Here is an 18,040-nt window from a genome sequence, read left to right on the forward strand (position 1 = left end):
AGCCATCTTGCTTTAATTGCCATGCATTGAGTGAAATTAGAACGTGGGAAGGAGCGTTATATATATATATTTACAGTATGCTCTAAACATTTAGAAAAGCAGATGAGGTGTATGAAATGTGTTTGTACAGTCATACTAAGTGAAAGTTCAATCTGTCCAACTTCACTGGTATCTACATGGACATGCCATAAAAACACCAGTAAAAAATGTAAATGTTGTATTTCTGTTGTTTTCCAAGAATGTTGTTGCCATGATCTCCTGAATTTCTCTCTAATTCAGGCAAAACTTTGTTATAAGTTGAATGACGTCTCTTAGGTTGTGGGATGATGAAATCCTTTTGGTTCCCTGGGAGTAGGGATTATACTCCCACTGAGAGTCAACAACTAAGATTACATATTTACACAAATCAGGTGCAATTAAATGGCTTAGGAGAGCTGCAGCATAAGCAATTTACTGGCAAGGACCACGCCACAACACACAGCTTAAAAGATTTCTGGGAGAGATTTGTGGATGTTGTTGGAGAAGCAAATTTGATGGAATCTGGAGAATTGCTGCTGGAGATGGAGACTCAGAGAGGTGCTTCTGCCTCAGTACATTGACTCCTAAAGGCCAAATAAGGACCCTCCCAGATGTTAGGGCAGGGGTGAACAAATATGTCAAGAAGGTGAGAGGTTACAGAAAATGAGGGATGAAAGAAGTAGTGAGGAGAGCGATGACAGAGGTATGAATGAAAGATGGAGGCAACGAGGGATGAAAGAATGGAATCCTTTGCTACATTCTTCTCCTTATTTGCTGTTATTTAAATTTGTAACCTTTTCCTTTGGTTTTTATCTCTTAATAGAAGCTACATCACGTCTGGCGTTCTGTTTAGTTGTGGCACCTTCCTCCTGCAATAGATGACTCACTTGGTCCTGTATTTCAGTGTTTCTAGACATGTTTATTGGCTGAGGTTTGGTTGTGACTAACTAACTTTTAAAACCAGCTCAGAGATCATCTGTTAAGTTGCATCTTTCTCCAAGATGAAGTCACTAAAGGAGCTGCCACTGCCATGAACTTCTTACTTTTCTCTAACGTAAAAGTGCTTTTTTGTACCGTGCCTGGAGATGGCATGTGTTGTGAATTGGCACTATTTAAATGAACTGAATTGAGTTAAATGAGGTGCTGAAAGAATTAATCATATAAGGAAAAGGAGGTAGTGATGCAAGTTGAAGGATGTTGGGATGAAGAAAGAAGGAGTACGTGAAGCATGATGAAGAAAGTACGGATAAGGAATTAAAAGAACCACTTGAAATGTGTGAGATGAATGTAAGAGGTGTGGATGGTGGATGAAGTAGTGAAGAAATAGATGAGGAAAGAAGAAGGTAGAAATGAGGAGTGACGGAGGTAGGGAGGAAGAATGAGAGATGAAGGATCTATGGATGAGGCAGATATGAATGAAGGATGAAAGGATAAACAAGGTAGGAATGATGGATGAGGAACCAGGGCTAACAGATGACGACAGTAGCTCAATGGGAAAATGGATGGGGGATGATAGAGATTTGGATGAAGGGTGAGGGCTTAATGAGGTCTAGATAGGGGACGAATGAGGTAGGAATTTAGGGCACTTCAGGCTGGGAAAGAGGACGAATGAGGTTGGGATGATGGATAAGAGTTGAAAGATTGACAAGGGTTGAAAAAGAAACATCTGGTAGTAGCAGAAGGTGGACAGTGCTTTGCAGGAGAGTTGAGTATAAAAGACAAATAAATGCAACCACACCTTTAATTACCCAGACTGCAGGGTAGTTAGATGGGTGGTTGAGGCGTGGCCCTGCTGCTAAACCATATTCCATTTGTCTGACTGGCTTTAAAGAGTTCTCAGAGCACATATTGTGGGAAAGTGATCAAATAAAGTAAAAAATAAAACGTGTTTACAATCCCACAATCGTAAACATTTTTGATGAAAAGTAGAATCAAGATACCCAAAAGGTTGTAAATTTTCTTTAAAATCTTTTATGTTAGAGTTTAAAACCATAATGAATCCCTCTTTTAATTGCACCTCCGCTCATCAAGGACACAATTTCTAATATAGACATCAAAAGTAGAAACTTTTTGTTGCCAATTAGTATATTAATTGAGATATCTTGCCCACACATTGCAATCCTGTTAAATTTTTATTGGAAAAATGAGGTGCCCAAAAGAAACCCCCATTAAAGCAGGTTCACTAAAACAAGACAAATTAAATTGTAGTGTAGTTTATGAGCTGCATTTTTAGTAACTGATTGTTATCAAAACTAAACCTTCAGATCTATATAATTCCTTGTACCACCACATCATATCTCAGTCCATGAGGCAACAAAAAAATGTTGAATGGCCCCAAATATGTACAAAAATGGGCCAACTTGTGTCAGATATGTGCACAAGCAGTCAAAGACTCAAAGCCTTAAATCTACACACTGGTTCTTTAAAACAACATGCAGGCATTCGCATGGGGTAATCTGCTCAAACCACAGGTTCAATTTGAGCTTCATTCAGGCTGGGTGAGTGTAAGCTGGTCTTGACGTTTTCAGCTGTTTCAGATTAGAGTGGAGGTAAGTGATGTCAATATGAATAAAAATTATTTCAGGTACAGTGTATGAGCTGTGGGGCTACACCAAGAAATAGTTCAACATAACTTTGAATAGTTTGACATAAGTAAAGATCTGACATAGAAAGATGGAGTCTTTTAAATGAATAGAGTTCTGAAAATTAGCACATTTGCCTTTTTAACAGCTGCTCCACTGATTGCAAAGTTCAGAAGTAAAGAGCACCTACTGTATATGCAGAAAATTGCTTCAAAAAACCTGTGCTGAAATCTGGATGCAATTCACTCCATTAGCAACACAGCCCTGCAGAAGACAGTGAGGGAAAACCGATGGTCATCTAAGGTCTGTTGAATAGAGACCGTAATGTTTTAACACCTCTTCATGAACTTTTATACAGATTTTTTTTTTTGACCTGGTCAAGGCAAAACTACAAGATTTACAGCTGTAATTTCAGTAAAACATGGTCCTCACTTTCAGGTAGTTCCATGAAAAGACTATTAGTATTGTGAAGTACAATTAGAGATTAAATAAAATGAACCACGAAGACTTATGATGAAACATGTGTAAAGCATATACTGGTATTATAATTTGTATTTCAGTCTATCTACAGTATTTACCATATCTTATTGATAGGGTGGAGTTTTGTTTCTGTTTTTGTCTTGTTCTTTTTTGAATGTTAATATGTTTAAAAATGTTGGTTCATTAAAATGGAAAATTAATAAAAACAGTTTTGAAAAAAGGTGGTTCCACAAAGATCTCCGGGGGGCTACATACAATCCACATTACTTTGAAATATTTATTTTGTAAACATCTCTGTTCTTCTGTTTTACAGTTATGCAGTAGTTTTTGATGGTCTGTCTCTTTATAGACTGCTTCATTTACAGCCTTTTGACTCGTAAGCCACCGAGACCAACACACATCCACACACACAGAAACGCATTCCTAGGTGGAAACCTTACACCTTCCATATTTCAGCTCTCCAACAAAAACACCAGCTCCTCTTGCAAGCCCTGAAAACACAGAACCAACCGAGAAGAGACTCAGCCAATCAGAATCTTTGTAGATTTCGATTTTTGTGCCAGGTCTTCAAGTATTGGTCCGTGTATTCCTTTGAGGCTGCCGCCCCTGTCCGCTGATTGGCTAGTTTTCCCGGCTCTAGTGAAGTCATTTGAATACGTTTCGCTTTGTGGGGCTCAGTCAACGCAGCCCTGCTGGTTCAAATAATTGACTCAAATATCAGGAGTGGAGACACACAATGAAGGAGACTGCCATACGGACACATTGCTGATAGACTTTGTGATCTTTTTAGCGATAGTGTGGAAGATACTATATATAGTTTAGATAGACATAGTCCTTATTCAAGTTAAAGCGCTTTTATTCGGACTTTGAGCGCCATAAGTAAGAGGTAAGTTTTCCTTGCTTAAGCGTTATGTCTACATTTAGCTGCACCTACAGCATAATAGTTTTCACTTGAATTGTTTTTTCTTAGACAATGTACTTGCATACATTTAAATGACATTAAGTATCACAAAAAGACTGAGCATCCTAAAAACAGCGTGATACCAACATGTTTCTAACAGTTTTTGGTTCTTTGAAAGACAAATGCAAAGTTTAACCTCTCTAGGTGATAATAACAATGTCCAATTTCTTCCCCGTGGAGTCGCTGCATTTGTTGTTGTTATTGTTTACCGCCCATGTGAGTTTATAATTAGGCTGGCAGTCAGATAGAAGCAAACATTACTCACCCAGCACCTGTGGTTGCACAGCATGGTTTCTCTACAGTCAGCCTCTACTTTTTTTAACTGTGTTATGACTCAGTAAGAAGCTCATAATGTGGAACAGGCGTGTGGTCTGCTGTGTGTGAGAGAAACTTACAGATTTTGAGTGTGTGTGTGTGTGTCTCTGTAGGGAAGGAATGGGAAAATGTGTGTGAAGCTTGATGTTTGGCCAGACTGTTTTAAAAAAAAAAGGCTTTATTCCTCCCTTCATTGGCTGTAATCTGGCAGCTTCAAGCACCTAACAAGCATTTTCGCTCCAGGCAGCATAACTACCATCTCAAATTATTGGTTAATCTTAGATATTGTTACTACAGAAGCGAGAATATCAGATTTGAAAATATTGAAATAAAGTTACAATGTAGTAATTGGTGAAGTTTTGTGATTTGATGTAATTCGCGGTGAAATTAAATAAAAAGATAAGTGTTTTTAATTTGTTTTAATTTACCCTGCCAAAAGCTGCAGAAAAACAGTATAATCTATAAAATACAGGATTCCAGTTTTATGTAATGTTTATTTTAATGTAAAGACTTAAGCAAAAATGAAAATAGAATGAAGTAAATAATACTCCTCAAGTACATATTGTGTAGAATATTTTAGCTTTTCTGGCAATGTGCAGAAACAGGTGGGAGAGGGTCTGTGCTGTGTGTGTGGTCCATACTGTAAACAAAACTCTGGTCACTCCAGACCTCATTAAAAGAAGTAGGAATGGTATTATGGAAAATTTCAACAAGCTTTTAAAAACCTTTGTGACAAACGGTCTAAGGCGTTCCTACAGTCTTGAAAAGTCTAGAAAAATACAGAATTTGAATGTTTTCAGACACTATTCCTTATTCTATTATCTAACAGATAAAAAAGAAACGATCCTCCTGTCTGGGTAAAGGGCATTTTACACTGATTTATACTGGATGCTGTCCTCTGTCTTTAGTTTGAGATAACTTATTGTCCAGTTCATTATTTGTTTTGGTTTTTAAGCTTTTTTTAGATTTCCAAAAAAAAAAAAAATCAATGAAATGAAATGACCACACTGGTAAATGTGAAGCAAATGTCATGATTTGTTGAACATACAAGCCCCAACCAAATGGATGTTTTGAACCCAAATACCAAGAAAGTTAGAGAAATCCCAGCGGAAAGCTAGATTTCTTTCTAATTATTTTTAGGAGCTCTGAATTAGGTTTGTAGACAACAGAAACTGTGTGTGTGAGAGCTTAGAGCCCTGCAGCTGAGGAGATAAAGTGTCTTTATCCTTTTTTGTCTCTGGGTTAATACTGTACTAGCCTACCAAATGATCCAAGCAGCAGGTGTGTTTGTGACACCAACCTGAAACCACAAAGTATCCCTTGCTTCAATGCTCTGCTGGATAACCTGTTTATCCGTGAATCTGGTTTGGGCTCTGGTTCCTTTATCAGATTGTTGTAATGGTCACTGGGTCTGCCTAAAGTGGCTGCAGGATCCCCCTTCTGACCCACAGGCTTCCTCAAGCGTTTGTTTGGGCTCTGGGCTGTTTCCTCGTTATAGAGCACTTTTCCCGCTACGTGAATGACGTGGGAAAGCTGCATGATGAATTGGCTGTGAGTTACCAGGGCTGTTAAAGCAACGTTCAGTAACTCTCAAACACACAAATGTGTTAAGTGGAAGTAAGTGGTTGATTGTGTTGTTCAACTGGCATGAGGAAAATGCTAAAATATGCCTACTTCTGTGAAGCTCACTTTATTTTGTGTTTATGTTGTGTTAGAACTAAAAATGCACTCTTTATTGATCGCTACCAATTTTTGGCTTTGCTTGAGGATAGAACTACTGTGCATCCAGTCACAAGTTCCTGACCTTTATTTGATTGTAATGAAACTAGAATTAGTTTACTAATGAACATGCTACTTGATTATGTGTTAAAAGACAGAAAAAGGTGGAAGTTTTCACTTTATGCATAACAGATTTCATCCATCTATACTGAACTTTTTCTAAAAATTTACTGTATATTTTAATGTTTGTTTTAAAAGACTGCATTGAAAATGTGTGTCTTTTCAATTAAGTGGGCTTTTACTAAACCAGGAGTTTAATAAAATTATAGAAAAAGCCAGAATGTCAATATCCAACCTGCCAATAAAAGAAAAAAAGGCTGATTTTGATCACTTTCTGATTATTTAGTGCATCAGTTGTTAGAATGAAACCAAAACCTTGGAAGGTTACTCCTGATTTTAACTTTTTAACTTAATTCAACAGAGTTACAGCGAGTGAAAACCCAAAATCAGGAGTAGCAGGAAGAACTTGCTAAACTAGTAAATGTATGAGTTTTGACCTCTGAGCTTTTTTTTTGACCTTATAACAAAGATGGTGGCTGAGATCTATTCTTGGTTTCATTTTCTTCTCAAAATAGCTTCATTTAGCAGTTTTGTTGGCTCTTCTTAGATCTCATTAGATATACATATGAATCTGTTAGTGGCCAAGAGCACATCTGGGTGTAACCAAAAGTATTTAAATGAAAATGAATCACATCACTTTGCACTTTAGTCTTTCTTTGCATAACCTGAATGTCACCCATGACAGACAGTGTGATACTAGAGAAATTTCAACGTGAAACTTTAACTCCCTTCTGTTTTCTGGATACTTGTGCAGCACATGTAAAACCTTTCATTTGCAATATGGATGACAAAGGAGTCGTGATCTAAGTCCAGGTTAACAAGTCTGACTTAGGAATGTCCTTCAGTCTTGAATGCATTCCTTGCTCACACCTTATACCTGTTGTTGTCTTATTGGTGTCAAAGTACGTGAGGTGCAGAGTTCAGCAGAGATAGCAGCTCTATGTTGGCCTGTTCCACTCTGACAAACTGTTTTACAGCTACTCTTATCAGATGCAGGTTGTTCCTTCAGTCCCAGAAACCTCCCAAATGTTCGGTGTGTGTTAACCTATGCTTCATGCTGGACTTCAGCCTATAACGAGCACAGGTTTCTATTGTACTAATTAAACTGTATTCTGCTTTCAGATAAGCATCCAGACTTTATAGAGCTTCACAAGTGGTTAAAAGGATGAGAGTTGCTTTTTCATTTGAATTTGACTGGAAGTCTTGGGAATATCTGTGCAAACAGTTTTTTTTTTGTTTTGTTTTTGGTCAGTATGTACAGTCAATTTGCTTTGAATAAGCACAAGTCAGAATGACCGAGCTAGCCGCAGACTGTTTGCATGCTATTTTTCATGAGTGCAAAGTTTTGCTGTCGGTCAGTGCTGTGTGTGCATAAATGTGAAACCTCAACGTTTGTTTTGCACAATTTTTGGAGTTGCTGCTGTCTGTCCTTGAGGTTTGCGAAACGCTTAAGTCAACATGTTGGTCTGGAGGTACTCCTCTTCCCAAGAGCACACAGACATTTACATTTGCACCTAAACATTGAGAGTAGATTCTGACTTTCTGGCTCAAACTAAGGTTTACTCGTACAACTGATTGAAAAGTGATCCTAGGAGCCAGAGTGTGTGAAAGCTGCTGTGTGTGTCCAATGTGCTCTGATCTCTTCTGATCTCCTCCTGGGGGTTTTTGTGTTTTTGTTAATGCCATGACAGGAGAGATAATGCCTCTATTGTTGTAGAACCCCCACCATCTCGTTGGTCTCAGCAACGCACTGTGCTTGTTTTGAAACCACGCTGAACGTGGAAACCGTAAAGATGGTGCATCAGAAGAAAAAGGTATGCAAAACATTAGGAAAACAACAAAAAGCACATAACTGTTTGAATCAATCAAAACTGGCTTCAAAAAGCATGCTAACTATTTTAGATCTGTATGGAGAAATTTAGTGAGAAAGTAGCTTTTGACTAGATGTCGATTTTTAGCTTGAGGATTACTGACTGACTGGTCTGAAACTCTGAATTCCAGTTTGTTTTCTATCAGTAAAAACAAAATTCTGGTATCAATGCAGCTACCTAGAGAAGAAGATTCTTTCAGTATCGGTGTGGAAAATGTACTTCTTATAAAGAGAGCAAGAATTCCAGCTGATAACAGGAAGGCTGAACAAACCAAAGTGATGTTGTTTTCAAAATATGTGTGTAATGGGGCACACTCTATTTGGAAATGTTGGAAATTTTGGGGAAATCTCCATCTTCTGCTGCTTAATGCTAACTATGCTAACCACAGAGATGCTAAGACAGTTGAAAATGTTATTTTTTTATTTAAAATGTACTCAAAATTAATTTTAACAGCAAACTTTGTGAGATCGCCTCTGCTTCTAAAATATAAATAATTAATGTGTGACTGTGGCAGGAAGTTATAAGAATACAGAAAAATCAGAATTGTTTTCAGTCAATATCGACAGATCAAAGATTTACAGAAAAAAAAGGTAATCGGAAATTTCCCACAAAACAATGATTGGTGCGTTTCCAGTACTAGAGGAAAAGTTTTCTGCATTTCTGTCTACCCACATCAAACCGACCCATAAGGCTGCAGTTTCAAAGTCTGAGCGAATGCAAACAATCCCCTTTAATATGAAGCTATTTTCCCGAGGCCATTTTTAATCTGTCCGAAAGGGAATCCAACCTATGATTTAGAAAGAGTGCAATTTCAGCACCGCAGCGTGGAAGCCACAACAACCCAAAACGGGGTCAACTATTCAGGAAGTGGGTCTGGAAAAATCGCCACTGGTTTCAAATTCCGAGACGCGTTACCCCTCTGAAAACATAAACACAGAGACGCAGAGGAAATATTAGTGATTGGAATGTTATCTCAACTTTTAACGTTTTTGACTTTGTTTTTCGGTAAAAACGCTGTGATCTTTTAACCGAGTCAGAAGGTTAACAGCAGGCTGAGATCACAGAACATAGAGTTGGACAGGCCTCCTCAGGCAGAATGCCAGAAGCTGCGGTATCCTTGTGACTGTGTGTGTGTTTGCATGTTTGCATTGCTCCTCCCGTCTTGCATTTGTGTGTGACTTGTGCATACGAGTCTGGATTATACTGGCATCGGGGCAAGGCGCCACGGTGGACGAGGGTGTGTGAGAGAGTGTGTAAGATGTTGGCTGAAACAGACTCCACAGTTGGCGCAGGAATGGACAAACAAAACTCTGCTGGATTCCTGCGGGGTTTTCTGGCACACGCATGTGTGTGTGCCAAACGTTCCAGTCGTATATGCATGCAATTCATGGACAGTAGCAGAATAAAGATGGCTCCAGTGCTAACGCACGCTCCACTGGAGATCTGGGATCAGCTTACCGACCTCAGATCCAATTATTTTAACTGTTAAGACAGAATATCATTGCTGACTTGAGAGATCATCCATTTGTCATGATGTTTTCCGCCCACATGCTGCACTACTGCCAACAAGTTCACTTCAAGAATGTTGTAAAAGATACAGTGAAATAGGGTGGAGCAGACATTTCTTACAAGCCCATTTGTAAAATTCCCAACAAATCGACTCGTTGGAGAAACATTTCCAAAAAAGATGGATTTATAAGGCGTTGATAGCACCAAATAACAAATAGAGGAGATCTAAAATTGAGCGATTAGGTGCGATTATCGTCACAGACACTTGCTGAGTCTCAGCTTTGAGAGACAGAGTGAGATATTTTCTCAATAGCTGAACGCAGTTTAAACATCAACCACATTCCCAGGGAATGAGGTGGACAGGGATACTGTAACACCAGGAAATCTACAGCACTGCAGGAGATATAGCTTTGTCTTCATGTTGACTGAAGGATAGTCTGCTAACTACAAAAGTAATACATTAAATAAAGCTGGATTAAATGATGTGGTGAGAACGTGTCATTATAACTCTGCCTTACTGCAATTAAGCCAGTCTTAAACCTAAAAGCCCCATAATTTAAAACAGTAGCAGTGGCTTTTGAGGAAATGGTTCACCATAAAAAAGAAATATGATGGTTTTGGATAAAAAGGGAATTAGTTGATGTAAATTTGCTTCATTCAATACCTCTTAGAAACTTGTCTGGTTCTGCTTATATTGATTATGGATATTTTACACTGAAACAGTGTTTGAAAATGACTGCTAATGATTCTTTTGAAATATACTCCACCCTTCCACCCACAACATATCCACAAATTGAAAAAAAATAGGGCGAAGACTTTACACGGCTTCACAATGCAGGGTTAGTTCCCCTTTTTGCTCATGTATTTCTAACATAGCATAAAAAGTGTGAGAATAGATGTTTTTTTAAGTGGATTTCACAACATGGTTCTAAAAACAAAAACTCTCTAAACATATCTGGGGCCGAAAATGCAGATATGAAATTTAATTTATCATCTTTAATTTAATTCAATTTGATTATTTTCTTTTTTATAGCTCCATTTTACAACAAATGTGACCTCAATGCTCTTTAACCACCCATAGGGTGTTTTCACACCTGATAGCTCGATACACTCTGTTCAGTTGGTGACCAAGATTGCAACATTTGTTACATTTTCAGCTGTTGTGGTTCCTGAGCAAGCATGTGGTGAAAGTAGTAACCCCTGCTTTACATCAGCAGATCCATGCTCAGTATGAGCACCCACCTCTAACATCTTCATATTTGTGTTTCTTCTTTTCTTCTAAAGGTGATCATGCCCCCAACAACCCCTTACGCAGGAAAGTTCAACTCCTGCCCGTCGTACGGCAACAACAACCACGTTCAGCCTCCGAGCCCGTACCACAGCGGCTCTGCTCCGAAACTGTCCAGAGACAACATCTACAACGGGCCCTACTCCCCAACCGAAAACCCTTACGATGTGCCGCAGCCTCACAGCGCGTATCGGACCACCTCCGTCTCTTCTGGGAGTGCCAAGGAGCACCATTACGGCAGCAGCTGTACCATTTCGGAGAACCCGTACTCCTCGCCACAGCCCCACAGCCCTCGCCAGCACAGCACTTCCTGTCCGGGCCGAGCGTACCGCCACACGAGCAGCAGCTGCAGCAGTGAACACTCCTGCCGGAACAACGGGGCTGCGGCGAAAGCTCGGCTCTACGGTCACGGCGTCGCCACCAGCTATGGAGAGATGTGTTACCATGACAACAGCTTGGTTTCAGCTTCTCTTGAGGCGCTGATCCAGCATCTGGTTCCCACTGTGGATTATTACCCTGATGTATGTAGCCGTTCTACTTTTTTAAGGATTATGCAGTAAATTTTGTAGTTGTTGTAAAAGAATCCTAACTTATTTCTGCTTCCTGATCTTCAGAGGTCATATGTCTTCACCTTCCTGCTGAGTTCACGCCTCTTCCTGCACCCATATGAGCTCATGACCAGGGTTTGTCACTTGTGTGTGGAGCAGCAGCGATCCGGAGATGCCCTGCTGGATAAGGTGGGTGGACCTCCACACACACACACACACACACAAACAAAGGCACAGACATGTGCAGGTGTATTTATTTCACGCGCTGTCACTTTCACTTAGTCCCACACAATTTCACTCCCACTAACAAACCCACAAATCCAGGAGAATAAAGAAAGAAAGAGATCTCACAGCAGTGCAGCAGAGATTTATGCCAAATCCAGACACCAGAAATAAGAAGTCATATTCACACATAACAGATTTTAAATGATCGTCATGACGTCATTAGACTGACTCTATGCCGTCTGCAAAATGTTCAGATCCGTTTCCGTGAGGTGGCGCCGAAACTGGTGCAGCTGCTGACAGAGTGGACGGAAACCTTTCCATACGACTTCAGAGACGACCGCATGATGCGATGCCTGAAGGACATGACGCTCCACGTGGCGCGAGGGGATGAGGTAAGCATCCAACCAACCATCCAACCAACCATCCATCAGTTCATCAATCAGTCCGTCCAACCACGCAACCACCCACCCATCCATCAAACCATCAATCTATCCATCCACCAAACCACCCAACCATCCAACCATCCATCCCACCAACCACTCATTCATCCACCTGTCTTGTGTTTCTTCTATTCATCCAGCCATCAACTATTCTATCCATCCATCTATCTGTAGGAACTACACCTAGATTAGTGTCATTATTTAGTTCATTTGTGTCTTCATGTGTGTCTCTAGTATTCTTGGCGGGCCATGCAGCAGATGACCCAGCGTCTCATCAAGCGCCTGTCCGCCCTCGGTCAGTACGAGGAAGCCGTAGCTGCGCTCAACGCTGCGGCGCAGGAACGTCCGGCTTCGCTGAAGACCAAACAGGCTTCAGCTCAAAGGGCCGACATACTGAGCGTGTGCGACGATCCTTTCATCCTCGCTCAGCAGCTGACACACATTGAACTGGTAAGAGGTCAGATAACTAACCTCTTACCAGTTAAATAAGAATTAGGTTACTTTTAGCAGTTCTGTTTTAGGGCTTGGTGCCAGACGGTCACTCTTGTGTTTTATCAGTTTTTAACACAGCAGACACATAAAGTAATTAGAATAAATATATCATCTTTTGCATCACCTGTCATTTTTTCTGACTTTTCTCTGCCTGACGTTTGCCTTTAGGACAGACTGAGCTTCATTGGTCCTGAGGAGTTTATTCAGTCTTTTGCGATGAAGGATCCTCTGGAAAACCACAAGGTAAAGCTTGTAAAGAAACATTTTATGCATAAATTAGTTATAATTTGTGAAATGGAAGGAAAAAAAATACAGATTTAATTTTCTAGTTTGGGTTCATCAAATCAAATCCAGATAAAATACATTAAAGCTTGTATTTGAAGGTAATAAAATGTACTAAAGGTTGGGTATATTTTTGCAAGATATTGAGTCGTGGTGTGCTTCTGACCAAATATTTCACACGAGTGTGATTTCTCATCCAGTCTTGTTAAATTTTCACATATTTTAGCCCAGACAGCCCAGAGCAGTTTCCTTTTGTTTTTAGTTTCAGCATGAGGCAATGATAGGTTAGGGTTAGGGCTGCTTTATTCTCAAGAAAGCTTGAAAACACAGCAAAATCACCTGTTTATAATTATCTACATCAAAGATCCGACCCAGACGAACCACACATTGTTGTTATTTTTAAGCCGTTTGATTTGATTTTCGATTTTTGATTGTGTTCTGGGCCTCCTTTGAGTGTTGTGGTCATCTCCAGTTTGAGTTTATTTGCCACAGAAACCACATGAAAGAGTCTTGCGGCAGATAGAAGGGGACTTGTTCGGCTTTCTGCTTTATTTTTATCTGAGCTCTTGAAAACGTCTGGAAGAGAACAAAAAGAGCCTTTGCTGTGTGTGTCTCAGTTCATCGGAGAGAAGGTTCTTTTCCAACTGAGAGATCCTAGAAATCAGCTGAAGGGTCGTTCTCAGTCGGCGTTTGCCGCTGCTGTGCTCCCACCTGCTTTGCTGCAGTTATATAAGAGCCACTTTGTGTAAAAGAGCAGTTGAGTCACTAAAAAAGGGGTCCTGAGGTGTAGAGAGGGGGAAGTTTGGAGTGGAGTGGGATGCCGGTGTTGTGTAAGCTTTTAGTGGAGCCTCAAACCTCTGGGATTGCATCATCACGGCCGAGTCCAGTTTATTTATACGCAGCTTTTATAATGTTTATTTATGTAAGAGGACCTTTGGAAAACAGGTTTGCCACATTAGAAACCACGTGTTTAATGGAAAAGCCAGGGGACCCAGAAAGCATATGTACGTAAAAAGAGACGTGTCAGAGTGTGACGGTGGCAGATTGTGTGGGTGTGAAAAGCCGACAGGTTCTATTAAGGAAGAAAGTTGTGGAAGAGCAGCAGCTTTCTTTGTCACATTTATGGGAAAACTTAAGAAATAAGCAGATGTAGCACATCATATGAGAATTTAACCAAGGAATCTCATTTTTTCAAACTCTGTCAACATGATACTTAAATTAGCAACCAAGCAAATATAAAACAGCAGCAGTGAACGGAAGCAGCTAAAAATCTCACATTTTTCCTTTTTTCCAATGTAGCTACTCTGTAGTTGTTATTCTGACAAAATAAAATGAAGTACTAAAGCAAAGATAATTCATTGCCACTAAAGTTAGTTTAATATTTATGCAGGCATTACTTGGTGTGGTTCTGGAAGAGTTTCTACCTAGTCCTTCTTTAAATGTTTACTAACAGTTCATTGGTTTCATCACGTCTTTCTCTTCTTCTGTTCCTCCTCCAGGGTTTCTTCCGGAAATGTAAAACCAGTAACCTGGAGGCCTACGTCAGCTGGTTCAACAGGCTCAGCTACTTGGTGGCAACAGAGATCTGCATGGTATGTTTCACACAAACAAGCAAATTAGTTGTTGGAGAACAATCTCTAATTATTATAGGTGCATAATTTTAATATGAATAGAAAAATCTAAACTAAAAAACACATATGTTACCTTTTCGGGGGTTTAAGGGGTACCAATTGCCAAATCAAACTTAATTCAGCCAAAACTATACAAAATGTACATACATTTTTTTATTTTTAAGATAAAAACACTTTTATCTGTAAATATGCTTTACCCAACGCTCCTCAAGTGGAAAAGTTTTAGCTTAGTTCAAATTTACTAAAGTAATTTTCTTATTTAAAAAAGGAATATAATTTTTGCATCCTTCAATGTATTCGTGACATGGTATAAAAAAGGCGTATGTGATTTAATGAAAAAATATGAAAATGTACCCATTTCTTTTTTTATCCGATTAAACGTCAGAATAATTGATGACTGAAATAATCACTAGTTTCTTCCCTAAGGCACTTATTAGAAAACAATCAACCATGATGTGTTGTGTATTTCTCTTCCTCCAGACATTAAACACATAGTGAAAATCAAAAGTATCTGTAACTGATTGATGAATTTATTGATCTATTGATGAAACTTCTGGTTTGTTGGTGTTTGTACAAACAAACGAACTTTAAAACAATATTGAAACTACTTCTTTGAAACTTAAATAACCCAAACAACTTGACAATGCCCAACAAAGGAAAGTATATGCATGTAAACATGCTGAAAATTTAAATGGAGATTAAGCTTTTCATATATTTAGAAGCAGATTTTAATTCTTTTTTTAAATTTCTTTTTATTCAAGCCAGCGAAGAAGAAACACCGAGCGCGGATCATAGAGTTCTTCATCGATGTGGCTCAGGAGTGTTTCAACATCGGCAACTTTAACTCTCTCATGGCAATCATCAGTGAGTATTTGATCCATTTTTATTAAGAATCTGTACCAGTGTCCTGTAATTTTTGGTTATTTTTGCTGTAAAATATGGCAAGGAGGAAAAACAAAAAGTCAGCCGTTATTCCCTTGGTGTCTTTGTAGAGTAGAGCCACTGAATTGACTAAAGCCAACAAATGCAGTGCCAGCTGGAGTTTAGGCTGACTTTAATCAGTTTAGGGAAGTCTAAACTCAGTTAGCGGAGGCCTGGAGCTCTGCAGGCTGCGCTTTGTCTCTAAACGCTTTCTCCTGTGTCTCTCAGCTGGGATGAACATGAGTCCGGTCGCCAGACTGAAGAAAACCTGGAATAAAGTCAACACAGACAAGTTTGAAATCCTGGAGGTCAGAATTATTCACACACACGTCAGCAGTTCGCAGATTAGATGCTCTAGTTTTCAGCTCAGCTGTGGATCTTAGAACCGTCAGCATGGTTTTGTTGTCTGTTGACGTTCGATGTGTGTGATCTCATCCAGCACCAGATGGACCCGTCTAGTAACTTCAGCAACTACCGCACTGCGCTCCGCGGCGCCACCCAGAGGTCCGAGACCGCACATAGCAGCCAGGAGAAGGTGAGGGAACCCGGAGCGTGCTGCTCATTGAAAGAGAAAAACCTTCTTCTTCTACATTTAAAATAACTAAATCTCCTTCCTGCAGATTGTGATTCCATTCTTCAGCCTCCTCATTAAAGACATCTACTTCCTGAACGAAGGCTGCGCCAACAGGCTGTCGAACGGACACATCAACTTTGAGGTCAGTTCAAAGTATTTTTCAAAATAAAAACTGGAGAAGTAACTTTCTCATGCAGACCAACAGCCCCCCCTTGTGGAGGAGCTCTTGAATCACACGAGAAACAGTGTAGTTTCTAGTGCAAATATAAGACAAAACTAACTTGTAAGAAACTTCAGCAAGAAGTAGGAGGTTGTTTTAAGACAATCTCTTAATATTTATGGAAAAAGCACTTGCTATAAATGAAATAATCTGCCAGTGAAATAAGACATTTTAACTTACAATATGGGAATTATTTTTCTTTCTTATTAATTTTCAAAAACACTGAGAATTCTGATCATTTGTGTCTGGAAATCTTCAGAATTTGAACCTTTAAAATGTGTGGAAACTGGACAGATTTCCTGGCCTTAGAAACCTTAATACATGCATATCATCATGATTATTGTTTTTGCGGCATTTTTACAGAAACTGTGGGAGCTGGCGAAGCAAGTGAGCGAGTTCCTGGTTTGGCGCCAGGTAATTTGTCCATTCGACAGAGACCGCCGCATTCTTCAGTATCTGGTCACCACGTCCGTTTACACTGAAGACGGTCAGTACAAATTAGAACACTTTCACATCAACTATCAAATTTGTAAGCCACGGGGAAATGAAACTGAATTTGTGTTATTGTTGCAGAGCTGCACCTGGCCTCCTATGAGAGCGAAGGACCAGAAAACAACATGGAGAAAGACAGCCGCAGGTCTCTGAGGTGAGTGAAGGAACATTTTGATAAATAATTCATATAGGGAAATAAGCCAACATGGAAAATAATAACCTTTTCTTTGTTTTATCTTCCAGATCTTCCCTTCTCCACCGAGAAAACCGCTCTTAAGAAGTTTTCTCTACTTGATACTTTCGATTTATATTCCTAAGGCCAAAGTTTACATTCTGGATCTAAGCATGCTCCTGCAGAACAATGGATGCAGCTGAAGCATCATCAACAATAAAGAAGTTCGTTTCAACCCTTTGGGACTACAAAGAGTGCCAGTAATTTTACATAAAGAAAACGTAAGTGCCAGAAACATAACTCCATCGTGAAGCTAGGATTTTTGAAGAAAAAAACTAAAAGCATCTAAACACACTAAAAGAACAACAGGCAAAAATGTGCATGGATTTGTATTCCTAAGTACCAGTAAATGGACGTTCAACATGTTTACAGCTGCTGAATAAGAATTATGGACAGAAAGAGCCATGATGAATTAATTGTGTCATAAATTACAGCCTATAAGTTGCTTGTACACGGTGACGCGGCTCTACCTTCAAATCATCCATCTGAATTTGGACAGTAAAGTCATGTGATAAGTATTATCAGCATTTAAGTAATGTTCGATGTGGCTCCATGTAAAGCTACATTATGTAAGTGACAGCAGCATCATGCAAACTAAATGCACCCGAGTGTGTGTCCCTGTGCTGTGTATCATAGTATTCTGTGACTCCAGCTCATATGAGTCACTGTATCCTTTCTAATCATGTTGTATTTTGTATCAGAAGCTTAAAAAGTGTTTTTGTTTTCTTTTACTCACCATGAGTTTCACGATGAGCTTGTTGCAGGTTGGCTGGCTCTGTGATGGTAAGCTTTTACACCAGTTCATGTATTATGTTAAAACAAGTATTTGTTTAGAGTGAAGTAAAAACTGTATGTGTGTATAGAGATGATCCAGCCTCTCTTATCCGCTTGTAGATTTGTGAGAGAACCTGTAATATCCAGCTTTGAGTGAAAGTGATGATGCATTTTTCATGTTTTTAAAAGGCACATCGTCTATGTGTCATTTTGTTATATATTTTTTTAAAGATTCTTGTGCATCTTTTATGTCATCAGGGGGTACTTGTATGAAAGATTTTTTTTTTGTGAAAGAGACATTTTCTCTTTTGAATAAACAGAATATCAATATTTGGTTCCTTTGTTT

The 18,040-nt window shown here is 39.3% G+C and overlaps 1 protein-coding gene across 1 annotated transcript; it reads left to right on the plus strand.

Annotated features, from left to right (window-relative positions):
- Positions 1 to 3,757: 3,757 nt before the first annotated feature.
- Positions 3,758 to 18,024, plus strand: LOC116724238 (ras-GEF domain-containing family member 1B-B-like). Its single transcript, XM_032569749.1, has 14 exons — positions 3,758 to 3,966; positions 10,860 to 11,384; positions 11,478 to 11,600; positions 11,891 to 12,028; positions 12,311 to 12,526; positions 12,737 to 12,811; positions 14,350 to 14,442; positions 15,243 to 15,345; positions 15,631 to 15,710; positions 15,842 to 15,937; positions 16,023 to 16,118; positions 16,560 to 16,683; positions 16,770 to 16,842; positions 16,932 to 18,024. Exons 2-14 carry the CDS (start codon positions 10,866 to 10,868, stop codon positions 16,963 to 16,965), a joined length of 1,770 nt encoding a protein of 589 aa, XP_032425640.1. The 5' UTR covers positions 3,758 to 3,966; positions 10,860 to 10,865; the 3' UTR covers positions 16,966 to 18,024.
- Positions 18,025 to 18,040: the final 16 nt, after the last annotated feature.

This window comes from Xiphophorus hellerii, chromosome 8 (genome assembly GCF_003331165.1).
Source record: "Xiphophorus hellerii strain 12219 chromosome 8, Xiphophorus_hellerii-4.1, whole genome shotgun sequence".
In the NCBI taxonomy this organism is placed as follows: Eukaryota; Metazoa; Chordata; class Actinopteri; order Cyprinodontiformes; family Poeciliidae; genus Xiphophorus; species Xiphophorus hellerii.

What these genes read in the sequence shown, in the direction of transcription:
- LOC116724238 (XM_032569749.1), top strand. Translation starts at nt 10,866, where the DNA reads ATGCCCCCAACAACCCCTTACGCAGGAAAGTTCAACTCCTGCCCGTCG. An exon ending in AGCTGACACACATTGAACTG is followed by an intron (nt 12,527 to 12,736) that starts GTAAGAGGTCAG and finishes GTTTGCCTTTAG; the next exon opens with GACAGACTGAGCTTCATTGG. An exon ending in CACATAGCAGCCAGGAGAAG is followed by an intron (nt 15,938 to 16,022) that starts GTGAGGGAACCC and finishes TCCTTCCTGCAG; the next exon opens with ATTGTGATTCCATTCTTCAG.